This window comes from Canis lupus, chromosome 10, assembly GCF_048164855.1.
Source record: "Canis lupus baileyi chromosome 10, mCanLup2.hap1, whole genome shotgun sequence".
NCBI classification, from domain to species: domain Eukaryota; kingdom Metazoa; phylum Chordata; class Mammalia; order Carnivora; family Canidae; genus Canis; species Canis lupus.
The window spans coordinates 1,168,495-1,185,335 of NC_132847.1; the positions used below are offsets into that span (position 1 = coordinate 1,168,495).

At 40.9% G+C, this 16,841-nt stretch overlaps 1 protein-coding gene across 1 annotated transcript; it reads right to left on the reverse strand.

Annotated features, from left to right (window-relative positions):
- Window positions 1-451: 451 nt before the first annotated feature.
- On the reverse strand, window positions 452-1,402 carry LOC140641068 (olfactory receptor 2V1-like). Its single transcript, XM_072840353.1, has one exon. It carries the CDS (start codon window positions 1,400-1,402, stop codon window positions 452-454), a length of 951 nt encoding a protein of 316 aa, XP_072696454.1.
- Window positions 1,403-16,841: the final 15,439 nt, after the last annotated feature.

Consider the following 16,841-nt stretch of genomic DNA (forward strand, 5'->3'; position numbering starts at 1 on the left):
AACCCTCCTTCCATGCAATCCATACTCAGCATAGACATGCATGGTTACATTGATGTATTAATCTGATTAACTCTGGTTAGGGAATGACTTTTTTTTAATAAATTAATTCTTTATTGGTGTTCAATTTACCAACATACAGAATAACACCCAGTGCTCATCCCGTCAAGTGTCCCCCTCAGTGTCCGTCACCCATTCACCCCCACGCCCCACCTTCCTCCCCTTCCACCACCCCTAGTTTGTTTCCCAGAGTTAGGAGTCTTTATGTTCTGTCTCCCTTTCTGATATTTCCCACACATTTCTTCTCCCTTCCCTTATATTCCCTTTCACTATTATTTATATAGGGAATGACTTTTATTTTCAGTACAGCATATCTGTTTTCTTTCCAGTCAACAACAGAGGCTAATTCCAAGTTCCAGGCCCCAGAACCCATATCCACAGGTGCTAATGTCAACTACCCCTGCCCCCCACGACAGGGACACCTCCCCAGGAGTTTCCTGAGAGCCTCAGCCACTTCCTTGTTCCTCAAGCTGTAGATAAGTGGGTTGAGCATAGGGGTGACCATTGTATAGAAAGCCGAGACCACCTTGTCCTGCTTGGAGGAGTGGTATGCCTGAGGCCGCATGTAGGTGATCATGGCAGCCCCATAAAAGAGAGAGACCACTGCCATGTGAGAGGAGCAGGTAGCAAAGGCCTTCTGTCGACCTTCAGCAGAACGCATGTGGAGCACTGCTACCAGGATCCGCAGGTAGGAAGCCGAGATGACAGAGAAAGGCAGGAGCAGCATTAGGATACAACAGACATAGATCATGGTCTCATAGAGGGAGGTGTCAGCACAGGCCAACTTCAGTATGGCAGGGACCTCACAGAAGAAGTGGTCGATCTCCTGTGAGCCACAGTAAGGGAAACGCAGGGTAAAAATGGCCTGGATCAGTCCATCCACCAGGCCAAAGAGCCAGGACCCTGCCACCATAAGCCAGCAGACACGGCGGCTCATGACCACTGAGTACCTCAGTGGGTTGCTGATGGCCACATAGCGGTCATAGGCCATGAAGGCCAGCAGGAAGCATTCATCCCCCAGGAGAGTGAGAAAGAAGAGGATCTGGAGCCCACAGCCTGTGAAGGAGATGGATCCATGGCCCAGGAAGAAGTTGGTGGCCATCCGTGGCACAATGGTGGAGATGAGCATAAGGTCCATGAGTGACAGCCAGCTGAGGAAGAAGTACATGGGGCTGTGCAGGCGGGAGTCAACATTTATGAGGAGGATCATGAGCCCATTGCCAGAGAGGGCCACCAGGAACATTACTATGATGATGGAAAAAAGGAGGAGGTGCAGTGGGGAGTGGGTGAAAAGGCCCAGGAGGATGAACTGGGAGATGAGAGTCTGGTTTCCCGCCCAGACCATTGCTCCTGCAGAGAAATGTGCCAGACAAAGGGTTGGAATCTGGAAGCAGGAGGCATATGTTTAGTGGCACAATACTGAGGGCATCAAAACTGTGCCCAATGTGTTGTCCTTCTCTAAATGTTACTTGGTTTAGAATAAACTCTTCAAGTTTCTCTCTCACTCTCTCTCACTTTTTGTTTCAGAGGTAGAGAGTAGTAATTCATCAGTTGCAACAATACCCACTGCTCATTATGTAAACTGCCTCATTTTCTTGAAGATTTTATTTATTTATTCATAGGAGACACACAGAGAGAAAGGCAGAGATACAGGCAAAGGGAGAAGCAGGCTCACTGTGGGGATCCTTTTTCTTCTTTTATTTTAATTGGAGTTTGATTTGCCAACATAGAGTATAACGCCCAGTACTCATCCTGTCAAGTGCCCCCCTCAGTGCCCAACACCCAGTCACACCATCCCCCCACTCACCTCCCCTTGCACTACCCCTTGTTTGTTTCTCCAAGTTAGGAGTCTCTCATTTTCTGTCATTCTCACTAATATTTTCACTCATTTTGTCTCCTTTCCCTTTATTCCCATTCACTATTTTTTATATTCCCCGAATGAATGAAACCATATAATGTTTGTCCTTCTCCGATTGACTTACTTCACTCAGCATAATACCCCCAAGGACATTTTTTTAAGTTTTTTTTTTCCACAGAGCTGTGAGATGAGAAAACCTCAGGGATAAGAAGCTATTGAGGGGTTTTTTTTTTGTCTTTTTTTATTGGAATTCAATTTGATAACATATAGCATAACACCCAGTGCTCATCCCATCAAGTGACCCCCTCAGTGCCCATCACCCAGTCACCCCAAACCCCCCGCCCACCTCCCTTTCCACTACTCCTTGTTCATTTTCCAGAGTTAGGAGTCTCTCAGGTTCTGTCATCCTCACTGATATTTTCACTCATTTTCTCTACTTTCCCCTTTATTCCCTTTCACAGTTTTTTATATTCCCTAAATGAATGAGACCATATAATGTTTGTCCTTCTCCGATTAAGAATCCTAACTCTAGGAAACGAACTAGGGGTGGTGGAAGGGGAGGAGGGCAGGGGTTGGGGGTGAATGGGTGACGGACACTAAGGGGGGCACTTGACAGGTTGAGCACTGGTGTTATTCTGTATGTTGGTAAATTGAACACCAATAAAAAAATAAATTTATTATTAAATAAATAAATAAATAAATAAATAAATAAATAAATAGTTTTAATTAATTAATTTATTTTAGCAATCTCTGCCCCCCAACATGGGACTCAGACTCATGGCTCCTAAGATCAAGAGTAACGTGTTCCTCTGACTGAGCCAGTCAGCCAAGACCGGGCTTTAAAAAAATTTTTTTGTATATTTTTTTATTAGAGTTGATTTGCCAACAGAGAGCATAACACCCGGTGCTCATCTCATTAAGCAGGTGCCTCGGTACCCATCACCCAGTCATCCCATCCTCCTGCCCACCTCTCCTTCCACTACCCTTGTTCATTTATCAGAGTCAGGAGTCTCTTATGTTCTGTCACACTCCCTAATATCTGAACTCATTTTCTCTCCTTTCCCCTATAATCCCATTCATTATTTTTTATATTCCCCGAATGAATGAAACCATATAATGTTTGTCTTTCTCCAACTGACGTACTTCACTCAGCATAATACCCTCAGTACCATCAACGTCGAAGCAAATGGTGGGTATTTGTTATTTCTAATGGCTAACTAATATTCCATTGTATATATAGACCACATCTTCTTTATCCATTCATCTTTTGATGGACACTGATGCCCCTTCCACAGTTTGGCTATTGTGGACATTGCTGCTAGAAACATCGGGGTGCAGGTGTCCCGGCGTTTCCTTGCATCTGTATCTTTGGGGTAAATCCCCAGCAGTGCAATTGCTGGGTCGTAGGGCAGGTCTATTTTTAACTCTTTGAGGAACCTCCACACAGTTTTCCAGAGTGGCTGCACCAGTTCACATTCCCACCAACAGTGCAAGAGGGTTCCCCTTTCTCCACATCCTCTCCAACATTTGTGGTTTCCTGCCTTGTTAATTTTCCCCATTCTCACGGGTGTGAGGTGGTATCTTATTGTGGTTTTGATTTGTATTTCCCTGATGGCAAGAGATGCAGAGCATTTTCTCATGTGTTTGATAGCCATGTGTATGTCTTCTTTGGTGAAAGTTCTATTCATGATTTTACCCATTTCATGATTAGATTTTTTTTGTTTCTTTGCAGTTGAGTTTAATAAGTTCTTAATAAATCTTGGATACTAACCCTTTATCAAATATGTGGTTTGCAAATATCTTCTCCCATTCTGTAGGTTGTCTTTTTTTTGTATATTTTTATTCGGTTTGTTTTGCCAATATATAGCATAACACCCAGTGCTCATCCTGTCAAGTGCCCCCCTCAGTGCCTGTCACCAGTCACCCCAACTCCCTGCCCACCTCCCTTTCCAGCACCCCTTGTTTGTTTACCAGAGTTAGGAGTCTCTCATGTTCTGTCACCTTGACTGATATTTCCCACTCATTTTCTCTCCTTTTCCCTAGATTTTCTTTCACTATTTTTTATTGATCCCAAATGAATGAGACCATATAATGTTTGTCCTTCTCCAATTGACTTACTTCACTCACCATAATACCCTCCAATCCAATACACGTTGAAGCAAATGGTGGGTATTTGTCGTTTCTAATCCTGAATAATATTCCATTGTTTATACCGCATCTTCTTTATGAATTCATCTGTTGAAGGAAATCAAGGCTCCTTCCACAGTTTGACTATTGTGAACATTGCTGCTATATACATTGGGGTACAGGTGTCCTGCCATTTCAGTGCATCTGTAACTTTGGGGTAAATCCCCAGCAGTGCAATTGCTGGGTCATAAAGCAGTTCTTTTTAAACTCTTTGAGGAATCTCCACACAATTTTCCAGAGGGTCTGTACCAGTTCACATTCCCACCAACAGTGCAAGAGGATTTCCCTTTCTCCACATCCTCTCCAAAATTTGTGGTTTCCTGCCTTGTTAATTTTTCCCATTCTCACTGGTGTGAGGTGGTATCTCATTGTGGTTTTGATTTGTATTTCCATGACGACAAGTGATGCAGAGCATTTCCTCATGTGCTTATTGGAATGCGTATGGCTTCTTTGGTGAAATTTCTGTTCGTGTCTTTGCCCTTTTCAATTGGATTGTTTGTTTCTTGGATGTTGAGTTTAATAAGTACTTTATAGATCTTGGATAGTAGCCCTTTAAATGACATGTCATTCGCAAATATCTTCCCATTCTGTAGGTTATCTTTTAGTTTTGTTGACAGTTTCTTTTGCTGTGCAGAAGCTTTTTATCTTGATTAAATCCCAATAGTTCATTTTTGCTTTTGTTTCCCTTGCCTTCATAGATGTATCTTGCAAGAAGTTATGTGGCTAAGTTCCAAAAGGGTGTTGCCTGTGTTCTCCTCTGAGACTTTGATGGATTCTTGTATCACATTTAGATCTTTCATCCATTTTGAGTTGATCTTTGTGTATGGTGTAAGAGAATGGTCTAGTTTCATTCTTCTGCATGTGGATGTCCAATTTTCCCAGCACCGTTTATTGAACAGACTGTCCTTTTTTCAGTGGATAGTCTTTCCTGCTTTGTCAAAGATTAGTTGAACATAGAGTTGAGTGCCCATTCCTGAATTCTCTATCCTTTTCCATTGATCTATATGTCTGTTTTTGTGTTAGTACCGTGCTGTCTTGATAATAGCTTTGTAGTACAACTTGAAATCCGGCATTATGATGCCCCCGGCTCTGGTTTCCTTTTTCAGTATTCGCTTGGCTATTCAGGGTCTTTTATGATTCCACAAAAACCTTAAGATGATTTGTTCCAACTGTCTGAAGAATGTCCATGGTATTTTGATAGGGATTGCATTAAACATGTAAATTGCCCTGGATAATATTAACATTTTCACAATATTAATTCTTCCAGTCCATGAGTATGGAATATTTTCCATCTCCTGTGCCTTCCTTAATTTCTTTCAGAAGTGTTCTGCAGTTTTTAGGGTATAGATCCTTTACGTCTTTGGTTAGGTTTATTCCTAGGTATCTTATGCTTTTGGGTGCAATTGTAAATGGGATTGACTCCTTAATTTCTCTTTCTTCAGTCTTATTGTTAGTGTATAGAAATGCCACTGATTTATGGGCATTGATTTTGTATCCTGACATACTGATGAATTGCTCTATGAGTTTTGGCAATCTGGGGTGGAGTCTTTTGGGTTTTCTACGTACATTATCATGTCATCTGCAAAGAGGGAGAGTCTGACTTATTCTTTGCCAGTTTGAATGACTTTTATTTCTTTTTGTTGTCTGATTGCTGAGACTAGGACTTCTAGTACTATTTTGAATAGCAGTGGTGAGAGTGGACATCCCTGTCGTGCTCCTGACCTTAGGGGAAAGGCTCCCAGTGTTTCCCCACTGAGAATGATATTTGCTGTGGGCTTTTTGTAGATGGCTTTTAAGATGCTGACGAATGTTCCCTCTATCCATACACCCTGAAGAGTTTTGATCAGGAATGGATGCTGTCTTTGTCAAATGCTTTCTCTGCATCTTTTGAGAGTATCATATGGTTCTTGTTTTTACTCTTGTTGATATGATCTATCACGGTGATTGCTTTATGAGTGTTGAACCAGCCTTGCATCCCGGGGATAAATCCCACTTGGGCATGGTGAATAATCTGCTTAGTGTACTGTTGGATCCCATTGGCTAGTATCTTGAGAATTTTTGCAACTGTGTTCATCAGGGATATTGGTCTATAATTCTCCTTTTCGGTGGAGTCTCTGGTTTTGGAATTAAGGTGATGCTGGCCTCACAGAATGAGTTTGGAAGTTTTCCGTCCCTTTTTATCTTTCAGAACAGCTTTAGTAGAATAGGTATTGTTTCTTCTTTAAATGTTTGATAGAATTCTCCTGGGAAGCCATCTGGCGCTGGACTTTTGTGTCTTGGGCTGTTTTTTTGATGACTGCCTCAATTTCCTCCCCAGTTATTGGCTTTCATGTTTTCTATTTCTTCCTGTTACAGTTTTGGTAGTTCATGGTATTTCAGAAATGCGCCCATTTCTTCTCGATTGCCTAATTTGCTGGTGTATAGCTGCTCATAATATGTTTTCAAAATATTTTATATTTCCTTGGTATTTGTTGGGAACCCTCCTCTTTTATTCGTGATTTTATTGTTTTGAGTCTTTTCTGTGTTCATTTTTATAATGCTGGTGAATAGGTTATCTATCTTATTAATTCTTTCAAAGAACCAACGCCTGTTTTTTTTTTTTCATCTGTTCTACAGTTCTTTTCGTCTCTATTTCATTGAGTTCTGCTCGAATCTTTATTAACTCTTCTTCTGCCTGGTGTAGGTTTTACTTGCTGTTATTTCTCCAGTTCCTTTTGGTGTGAGTTTAGCTGGTGTATTTAAGGTTTCTCCATATTTGTGGGATGCTTGTATTGCGATGTATTTCCCTCTCAGGACTCCCTTTGCTATATTCCAAAGATTTTGAATGATTGTATCTTCATTGTCTTTAGTTTCCATGAATCTTTTTAATTCTTCTCTAATTTCCTGGTTGAATCATTATTCTTTTAGCAGGATGCTCTTTAACGTCCAGGTGTTTGAGTTTCTTTCAAATTTCTTCTTGTTATTGTGTTCAAGTTTCAAAGCATTATGGTCTAAAAATATGCAGGGGACAATATTTTTGCTATCGGTTGAGACCTGATTTGTGACCCAGTATGTGGGTCACATATGTAGGAATGTATGGGTATATGAATTTATATATATTCATCTGTCAATGGGTACTTAGGCATCTTCCATAATTCGGCTATTGTAACTAATAATGCTATAAACACAAGGGCGCAAATATCGCTTTGAATTAGGGTTTTTGTATTTATTGGATAAATACCCAATAATGCAATTACTAGATCATAGGGTAGCTCTCTTTTTAACTTTTTGAAGAAGCTCCACTTTCTTTTCCACAGTGAACATCCTTTATCTTTTTTAGGGATTCTTTTTCTTAAAGAGGATTTGGAGAAAGAGGAGCACTCTTATACTTTAGTGGGAATACAAACTGGTAGAGCCACTCTGGAAAACAGTATTGGTTGATAAATGGATAAACAAGATGTGATCTATGTATATTGTGTATACATTGTGTGTGTGTATATATATGTATATATATATATAGCAATATTAATCAGAGAGCAAAAAGAATAACACCTTTCCATTTGCAAAGATGGGTAGATCTAGAGGGTATACACACACACACACACACACACACACACACACACAATGGAATATTACTCAGCCATATAAAGAATGAAATCTTGCCATTGCAATGAAATGAATGGAGCTAAAGAGTATAATGGTGAATAAAATAAGTCAAAGAAAGACAAATACCATATGATTTCACTTGTATATGGAAATTAAGAAAACAAATGAACAAAGAAAAAAGGCAAATTAATAAACAGACTCTTAATTATAGAGAACAAAATTGATGGTTACCAGAGGGGAAGTGAGTGGGGGATGAGTGTAATAGATGATAGGGTTAATGGAGTGCACTTGTTGTGATGAGTACTGATTTGTGTTGGAAGTGTTGAATCACTATACAGTACACCTGAACCTAATGTCTCACTAGTACGCTAACTACACTGGAATTAAATACAGTTTTTTAAAAACAGGGAAACCTTTCAAATAAAATAAAGTTGCAGGCTGATGCTGCTGATGTTTTTAAACTCCTAGGACTTTCTTCACATAGTTGAGAAGCAAATTTTGAACTATTTATTGCTTAAGAGGTCACTGCGTCTGCCTCTTCTAGGAATTGGGCTATTTTCTAGCCCTCATAGTTGCTTCTCCTACAAAGGTAAGCCTCACTCAAAGAGTTGCTTTTTCAGGAAAAAGTACAAAGGCAACCAAGACATGTGCCAATTTTGCAAACTGGTCATATATGCAAAAATTTTGAACCTCAGTTTTCTTATCTTAAATGGAGACGACAATATCATCATAGAGGGTGATAGTAAAGATTACAGAAGATATATAAGTAACATCTAGAAATTTATAAGTGACAAAAGCTGAAAATACTTGAGCTTTTCTTATGTGCCAGGCATTACAATGAGCAATCCACCATTTCCTCACATTTAATCCTCATTAACTACCCTGGAAGACTCATCATTATTCTCATTTCACAAATGGGGAAACTCACAGTTTTTTCAGATATAAAAGCTTAAAGTGTTTCCTAAGAAGCTTTGTAGGGATCCCTGGGTGGTGCAGCAGTTTGGCGCCTGCCTTTGGTTCAGGGCGCGATCCTGGAGACCCGGGATTGAATCCCACGTCAGGCTCCCGGTGCATGGAGCCTGCTTCTGTCTCTGCCTCTTCTCTCTCTTTCTCTCTCTCTCTCTCTGTGTGACTATCATAAATAAATTTTAAAAAAATCTTTGTAAATGAGAAACTGTTGGCAACTCAAATGTCCAACACAAAGATAAACCTAAGCAAATACTGTTTTTAAATGTTTTATTTAAGTAAAAAAATGTTTTATTTACTCATGATAGACACAGAGAGAGAGAGAGAGAGAGGCAGAGACATAGGATGAGGGAGAAGCAGGCTCCATGCTGGGAGCCCGATGTGGGATTCAATCCCGGGATTCCAGGATCCTGCCCTGGGCCAAAGGCAGGCACTAAATCACCAAGCCACCCAGGGATCCCCAGCAAATACTGTTTTAAGCACATGACATTTTAAAAGATACTGAGAAAAAAATGTAGCTGGTCAGTATTTTAAAGTATTTCTAAAGACTCAGAACATATGTCAGATATTATCAGTGTGGCTCCTTCTGAGTGGGATTAAGAGTTACTTTCCCCAATTTTGTTGTATTATACACATTTTCTATAAAGAATGTAGAAATGTAATTTAATTTTTTGAAGTGAGGTTATAATATATATAGGATCAATTCTCAAAAAACAGCAGCTTTCTCATACAATGCCATTACTGCTAAAAGTAGTAGAAAAACTATACATCATCTTCACAATTGCAACAAAAACTCTAAAGTATGTAGAAAAGAACCCTAATGCAAAAATCATAAAACAGGAGAGGCGGGGCAAGATGGCGGAAGAGTAGGGTCCCCAAGTCACCTATCCCTACCAACTTAGCTAGATAACTTTCAAATCATCCTGAAAACCTACGATTTTGGTCTGAGATTTAAAGAGAGAACAGCTGGAATGTTACAGTAAGAAGATTTTGTGCTTCTATCAAAGTACAAAGATGGAAAAACAAAACGAAATAAAAAAGCATCCAAGGGGGAGGGGCCCCCCATGAGGAGCCGGGCTAAGGCCACCCGGCAAGTGCCCCCAGAACAGGAAAGCCCAGTCCCTGAGAAGCAGGAGCTTTTCTAATCTTCCCGGATAGAAAGGCACTCGTAGGGAGCTCAGACAGGATCCCAGGAGGGGCAGGGATGCCCTCAGGCTGCCAGGGGCACTAACAGAGGAACTGCGCTCCGGGGGAGAACGAGCCACACACTGCAGGCCGAGCTCCCTAAAGGGCTGGAGCGCACCCGGGGGCCAGGGAGCAGCTCCGGGAGCGGCTCAGGCGGCCGCTCCACGTGGAGGGGGCTGTGTAGCCCAGGGAGCAGCTAGGGCGGTGGCTCAAGTGGCAGCTTGGCGCGGAGGAGGCTGCGAGGCCCCGGGAGCCCTATACCAGCGACGCAGGCCCTGGAGCCCAGGGCACTGGGGGACACAGCCGAAGATCCGGCGCTTCCCCTGGTACAAGCGGAGGCTGGGAGGAAACAGGACAGCAAGGATGCTCCTGCCACCAGGCAGCCCTGAGCAGTACAGATCCATCCCCCTGCCCCTGGAGCATCCAGGCCCCTGCGTACTGGGAGCTGCGGTGGTTGCTGTGAGAGCTGACTCCGGAGTTGGAAAGATGAACAACAACACTGTTGTTGTTCCTCCTGGTGGCACCTTGTACCTGGGACTGAGCAGGGGCCTCACGGGATGAACAGCTCCCACTGAGCCATGCAACCACCTGGCAGAGGGCTGCGCAGCTCCCCCAGGTACTCACACCTGAGAATCAGCACATCAGGCCCCTCTCCCAGAAGACCAGCTAGAAGAACAGGGGAAAATCAAGTTATTGACCAAGCAGCACTGGAAAGTTCCAGGGGAGGTCGAGAGATTTACAGTATATAGAATCAGAGCATACTCCCACTGCTTTTTTGTTTTCTGTTTGCCCCCCCTCCAAATTTTTTTCTCTCTTTTTCTCCCTTTTCCAGTACAACTTGTTTTTGACCACTCTGCACTGAGCAAAATGACAAGAAGGAAAAACTCACCTCAAAAGAAAGAAACAGTCCAATCTCCCAGAGAGGCACAAAATTTGGATTACATTTCAATGTCAGAAAGCCAATTCAGAATCACTATTATAAAGCTACTGGTAGCTCTAGAAAAAAGCATAAAGGATTCAAGTGACTTCATGACTGCAGAATTTGGATCAAATCAGGCTGAAATTAAAAACCAATTAAATGAGAAGCAATCCAAACTGGAGGTCCTAACGATGAGGGTTAATGAGGTAGAAGAACAAGTGAGTCACATAGAAGACAAGTTCACGGCAAGGAGAGAAACTGAGGAAAAAAAGTGAAAAACAATTAAAAGATCATGAGGATAGGTTAAGGGAAATGAATGACAGCCTCAGAAGGAAAAATCCATGTTAAATTGGGGATTCCAAGGATGCCAAAAGGGACAGAGGTCCAGAAAGTGTATTTGAACAAACCATAGCAGAGAACTCCCCTAACTTGGGAAGGGAAACAGGCATTCAGATCCAGGAGATAGATCCCCACCCCTAAAATCACTATAAACCTCTCGACACCTCAACATTTAATAGTGAAACTTGAAAATTCCAAAGATAAAGAGAAAATCATTAAGGCAGCAAGAGACAAGAAATCCCTAACCTTTATATGGAGAAGTATTAGGATAACAGCAGACACCTCCACAGAGACCTGGCAGGCCAGAAAGAGCTGGGAGGATATATTAAGGGTCCTAAATGAGAAGAACATGCAGCCAAGAATACTTTATCCAGCAAGGCTTTCATTCAGCATAGAAGGAGAGATAAAGAGCTTCCAAGATAGGCAGGAAATGAAAGAATATGTGACCAACAAGCCAGCTCTGCAAGAAATATTAAGGAGGACTCTGTAAAAGAAAGAGGAAGTCCAAAGAAACAAACCACAAAAACAGGGATTGAATAGTATCATGATGACACTAAATTTATATCTTTCAATGGTAACTCTGAAAGTGAATGGGCTTAATGACCCCATCAAAAGACACAGGGTTTCAGGCTGGATAAAAAACCAAGACCCATCTATTTGTTGCCTGAAAGAGACTCATTTTAGATGTAAGGACACCTACAGCCTGAAAATGAAAGGTTGGAGAACTATTTACCATTAAAATGGTCCTCAAAAGAAAGCAGGGGTAGCCATCCTCATATCAGATGAATTAAATTTTATTCCAAAGACTGTACTAAGAGATGAAGAGGGACACTATATCATTCTTAAAGGATCTATCCAAGAAGAGGACTTAACAATCATCAATATATATGCCCCTATGTGGGAGCTGCCAAGTATATCAATCAATTAATAACCAAAGTTAGGATATATGTAGACAATAATACACTTATATTGGTTGACTTGAACACAACGCTTTCTAAAATTGACAGATCTATGCACAACATCTCCAAAGAAACAACAGCTTTAAATGATACACTGGACCAGATGGATTTCACAATATTTACATAAATTTACATCCAAACGGCACTGAATACACATTCTTCTCAAGTGCACATGGAACTTTCTCCAAAACAGACCACATACTGGGGTACTAATCAAGTCTTAACCAATACCAAATGATTGGGATCGTCCCTGTATATTTTCAGACCATAATGCTTTGAAATTAGAAGCAAATCACAAGAAGAAGTTTGGAAGGACCTCAAACACGTGAAGATTAAGGACCATCCTGCTAAAAGATGAAAGGATCAACCAGGAAATTAAGGAAGAATTAAAAAGATTCATGGAAACTAATGAGAATGAAGATAAAACCATTCAAAATCTTTGGGATACAACAAAAGCAGTCCTGAGGGGGAAATACATCGCAACACAAGCAACCATCCAAAAACTGGAAAGAACTCAATTACAAAAGCTAACCTTACACCTAAAGGAGCTAGAGAAAAAACAGCAAATAGATCGTACAACCATCAGAAAAAGAGAGTTAAAGATTCGACCAGAACTCAAGGAAATAGAGACCAGAAAAACTGTGGAACAGATCAACAAAACCAGGAGTTGGTTTACTGAAAGAATTAGTAAGATAGATAAACATTAGCCAGCCTTATTAAAAACAAAAGAGAAAAGACTCAAATTAATAAAATCATGAATGAGAAAGGAGAGATCACTACCAACACCAAGGAAATACAAACGATTTTAAAAACACATTATGAACAGCTATATGCCAATAAATTAGTCACTCTAGAAGAAATACACGCATATCTGGAAAGCCATAAACTACCAAAACTGGAGCTGGAAGAAACAGAAAACCTGAACAGGCTGATAACCAGGGAGGAAATTGAAACAGTCATCAAAAACCTCCCAAGACACAAGAGTCCAGGGCCAGATGGCTTCCCAGGGGAATTTTATCAAACGTTTAAAGAAGAAACCATACCTATTTTACTAAAGCTGTTTGGAAAGATAGAAAGAGATGGAGTACTTCCAAACTCGATCTATGAGGCCAGCATCACCTTACTACTAAAACCAGACAAAGACCCCAACAAAAAGGAAAATTATAGACCAATATCCCTGATAAACATGGATGCTAAAATTCTCAACAAGATACTAGTCAATAGGATACAACAATACATTAAGAAGATTATTCATCATGACCAAGTAGGATTTATCCCCGGGACACAAGGCTAGTTCAACTCTCGGGAAAAAATCAATGTGATTCATCACATCGTAAAAAAATCAATGTGATTCATCACATCAGCAAGAGAAAAAACAAGAACCATATGATCCTCTCATTAGATGCACAGAAAGCATTTGACAAAATACAGCATCCATTCCTGATCAAAACTCTTCAGAGTGTAGGGATAGAGGGAACTTTCCTCGACATCTTAAAAGCCATCTACAAAAGGCCACAGCAAATATCATTCTCAATGGGGAAGCACTGGGAGCCTTTCCCCTAAGATCAGGAACAAGACAGGGATGTCCACTCTCACCACTGCTATTCAACATAGTATTGGAAGTCCTAGCCTCAGCAATCAGAGAACAAAAAGACATTAAAGGCATTCAAATTGGCAAAGAAGAAGTCAAACTCTCCCTCTTCGCCAATGACATGATACTCTACATAGAAAACCCAAAAGCCTCCACCCCAAGATTGCTAGAACTCATACAGCAATTTGGCAGCGTGGCAGGATACAAAATCAATGCCCAGAAATCAGTGGCATTTCTATACACTAACAATGAGACTGAAGAAAGAGAAATTAAGGAGTCAATCCCATTTACAATTGCACCCAAAAGCATAAGATACCTAGGAATAAACCTCACCAAAGAGGTAAAGGATCTATACCCTAAAAACTATAGAACACTTCTGAAAGAAATTGAGGAAGACACAAAGAGAAAATGCTCTGCATCACTTGCCATCAGGGAAATACAAATCAAAACCACGATGAGATACCATCTCACACCAGTGAGAATGGGGAATATTAACAAGGCAGGAAACCACAAATGTTGAAGAGGATGTGGAGAAAGGAGAACCTTCTTGCACTGTTGGTGGGAATGTGAACTGGTGCAGCCACTCTGGAAAACTGTGTGGAGGTTCCTCAAAGAGTTAAAAATAGACCTGCCCTACGACCCAGCAATTGCACTGCTGGGGATTTACCCCAAAGATACAGATGCAATGAAACGCTGGGTTGCCTGCACCCCAATGTTCATAGCAGCAATGGCCACAATAGCCAAACTGTGGAAGGAGCCTTGGTGTCCATCGAAAGATGAATGGATAAAGAAGATGTGGTTTATGTATACAATGGAATATTACTCAGCCATTAAAAACGACAGATACGCACTATTTACTTCAACGTGGATGGAACTGGAGGGTATTATGCTGAGTGAAATAAGTCAATCGGAGAAGGACAAACAGTATATGTTCTCATTATTTGGGGAATATAAATAATAGTGAAAGGAATAGAGGGGAAGGGAGAAGAAATGGGTAGGAAATATCAGAAATGGAGACAGAACATGGAAGACTCTTAACTGTGGGAAACGAATTAGGGGTGGTGGAAGGGGAGGAAGGCGGGGGGTGGGGGTGAATGGGTGACGGGCACTGAAGGGGGCACTTGACGGGATGAGCACTAGGTGTTATTCTGTGTATTGTCAAATAGAACAACAATAAAAAATAAATTTATCATTAAAAAAATAAAAATAGACTCAACACCAAAGAAACAAACAACCAATTATGAAATGGGTCAAAGACATGAAGAGAAATCTCACAGAGGAAGACATAGATATGGCCAACATGCACATGAGAAAATGCTATGCATCACTTGCCATCAGGGAAATACAAATCAAAACCACGATGAGATACCACCAGTGAGAATGGGGAAAATTAACAAGGAAGGAAACCACAAATGTTGGAGAGTACGTGGAGAAAGGGGAACCCTCTACACTGTTGGTGGGAATGTGAACTGGTGCAGCCACTCTGGAAAATTGTGTGGAGGTTCCTCAAAGAGTTAAAAATAGACCTTCCCTATGACCCAGCTATTGCACTGTTGGGATTTACCCCAAAGATACAGATGCAATGAAACGCCGGGACACCTGCACCCCGATGTTTATGGCAGCAATGTCCACAATAGCCAAACTGTGGAAGGAGCCTTGGTGTTCATCAAAAGATGAATGGATAAAGAAGATGTGGTTTATATATACAATGGAATATTACTCAACCATTAGAAATGACAAATGCCCACCATTTGCTTCAACGTGGAAGGAACTGGAAGGTATTATGCTGAGTGAAATAAGTCAGAGAAGGATAAACATTATATGGTCTCATTCATTTGGGGAATATAAAAATAGTGAAATGGAATAAAGGAGAAAGAATGAGGGGGAAATATCAGAAAGGGAGACAGAACATGAAAGACTCTAACTCTGGGAAACGAACTAGGGGAGGTGGAAGGGGAGGTCGGCGGGGCGTGGGGGTGATTGTGTGATGGGCAGTGAAGGGGGCACTTGATGGGATGATCACTGGGTGTTATTCTATATGTTGGCATATTGAACACCAATAAAAAATAAATTTATTATTTAAAAAAATAGAATGCAACCTACAGAATGGGAGAAGTTATTTGCATATGACATATCTGCTAAAGGGTTACTGTCCAAAATACATAAGGACTTGATAGAACTCAACACTCAAAAAACATATAACCCAATTAAGAAATGGGCAGAAGATATGAACAGACATTTCTCCAAAGAAGACATACAGATGGCCCACAGACACATGAAAAGATGCTCAGCATCACTTATCATCAGGGAAATGGACATCAAAAATAAAATGAGATATCACCTCAAACCTATCAGAATGGCTAAAGTCAAAAACAAAAGAAACAGCAAGTGTTGGTGATCATGTGGAAAGAAAGGAAATCTTGAGCACTGTTGACACTGAAAACTGGTGCAGTCAGGCTGGATAGCAGTATGGAGTTTCCTCTAAATGTTAAAAGTGAAGTATCCTATGATCTACTAATCACACTACTGGTATTTATGCAAAAATACAAAACACTAATTCAAGAGGATACACACACAAAAAAAAAAATTAAAAATAGAACTGCTCTATGACCCAGCAATTGCACTGCTGGGGATTTAGCCCAAAGGCACAGATGCAGTGAAACACCAGAACACCTGCACCCCAAAGTTTATAGCAGCAATGTCCACAATATCCAAACTGTGAAGGGAGCCTCAGTGTCCATCAAATGATGAATGGATAAAGAAGATGTGGTCTATGTATACAATGGAATATAACTCAGCCATTAGAAACCACAAATACTCACCATTTGCCTCAACATGGATGGAACTAGAGGGTATTATGCTGAGTGAAATAAGTCAGAGAAGGACAGACATTATATGGTCTCATTCATTTGGGGAATATAAAAATTAGTGAAGGGATTAAAGGGGAAAGGAGAGAAAATGAGTGAAAATATCCATGAAGGTGACAAAGCATGAGAGACACCTAATCTGGGAAATGAACAAGGGGTAGTAGAAAGGGAGGTGGGCAGGGGAGTTGGGCTGACTGGGTGATGGGCACTGTGGGGGGGCACATGGCGGGATGAGCACTGGGTGTTATGTTGACATTATTGTTATGTTGACAACAACTGGGTGTTATGTTGACATTATGTTATGTTGACAAATTGAACTCCAATAAAA

Bases quoted from the DNA above. Each gene is read 5' to 3' on its own strand.
- LOC140641068 (XM_072840353.1), bottom strand. From the start codon at position 1,402: ATGGTCTGGGCGGGAAACCAGACTCTCATCTCCCAGTTCATCCTCCTG.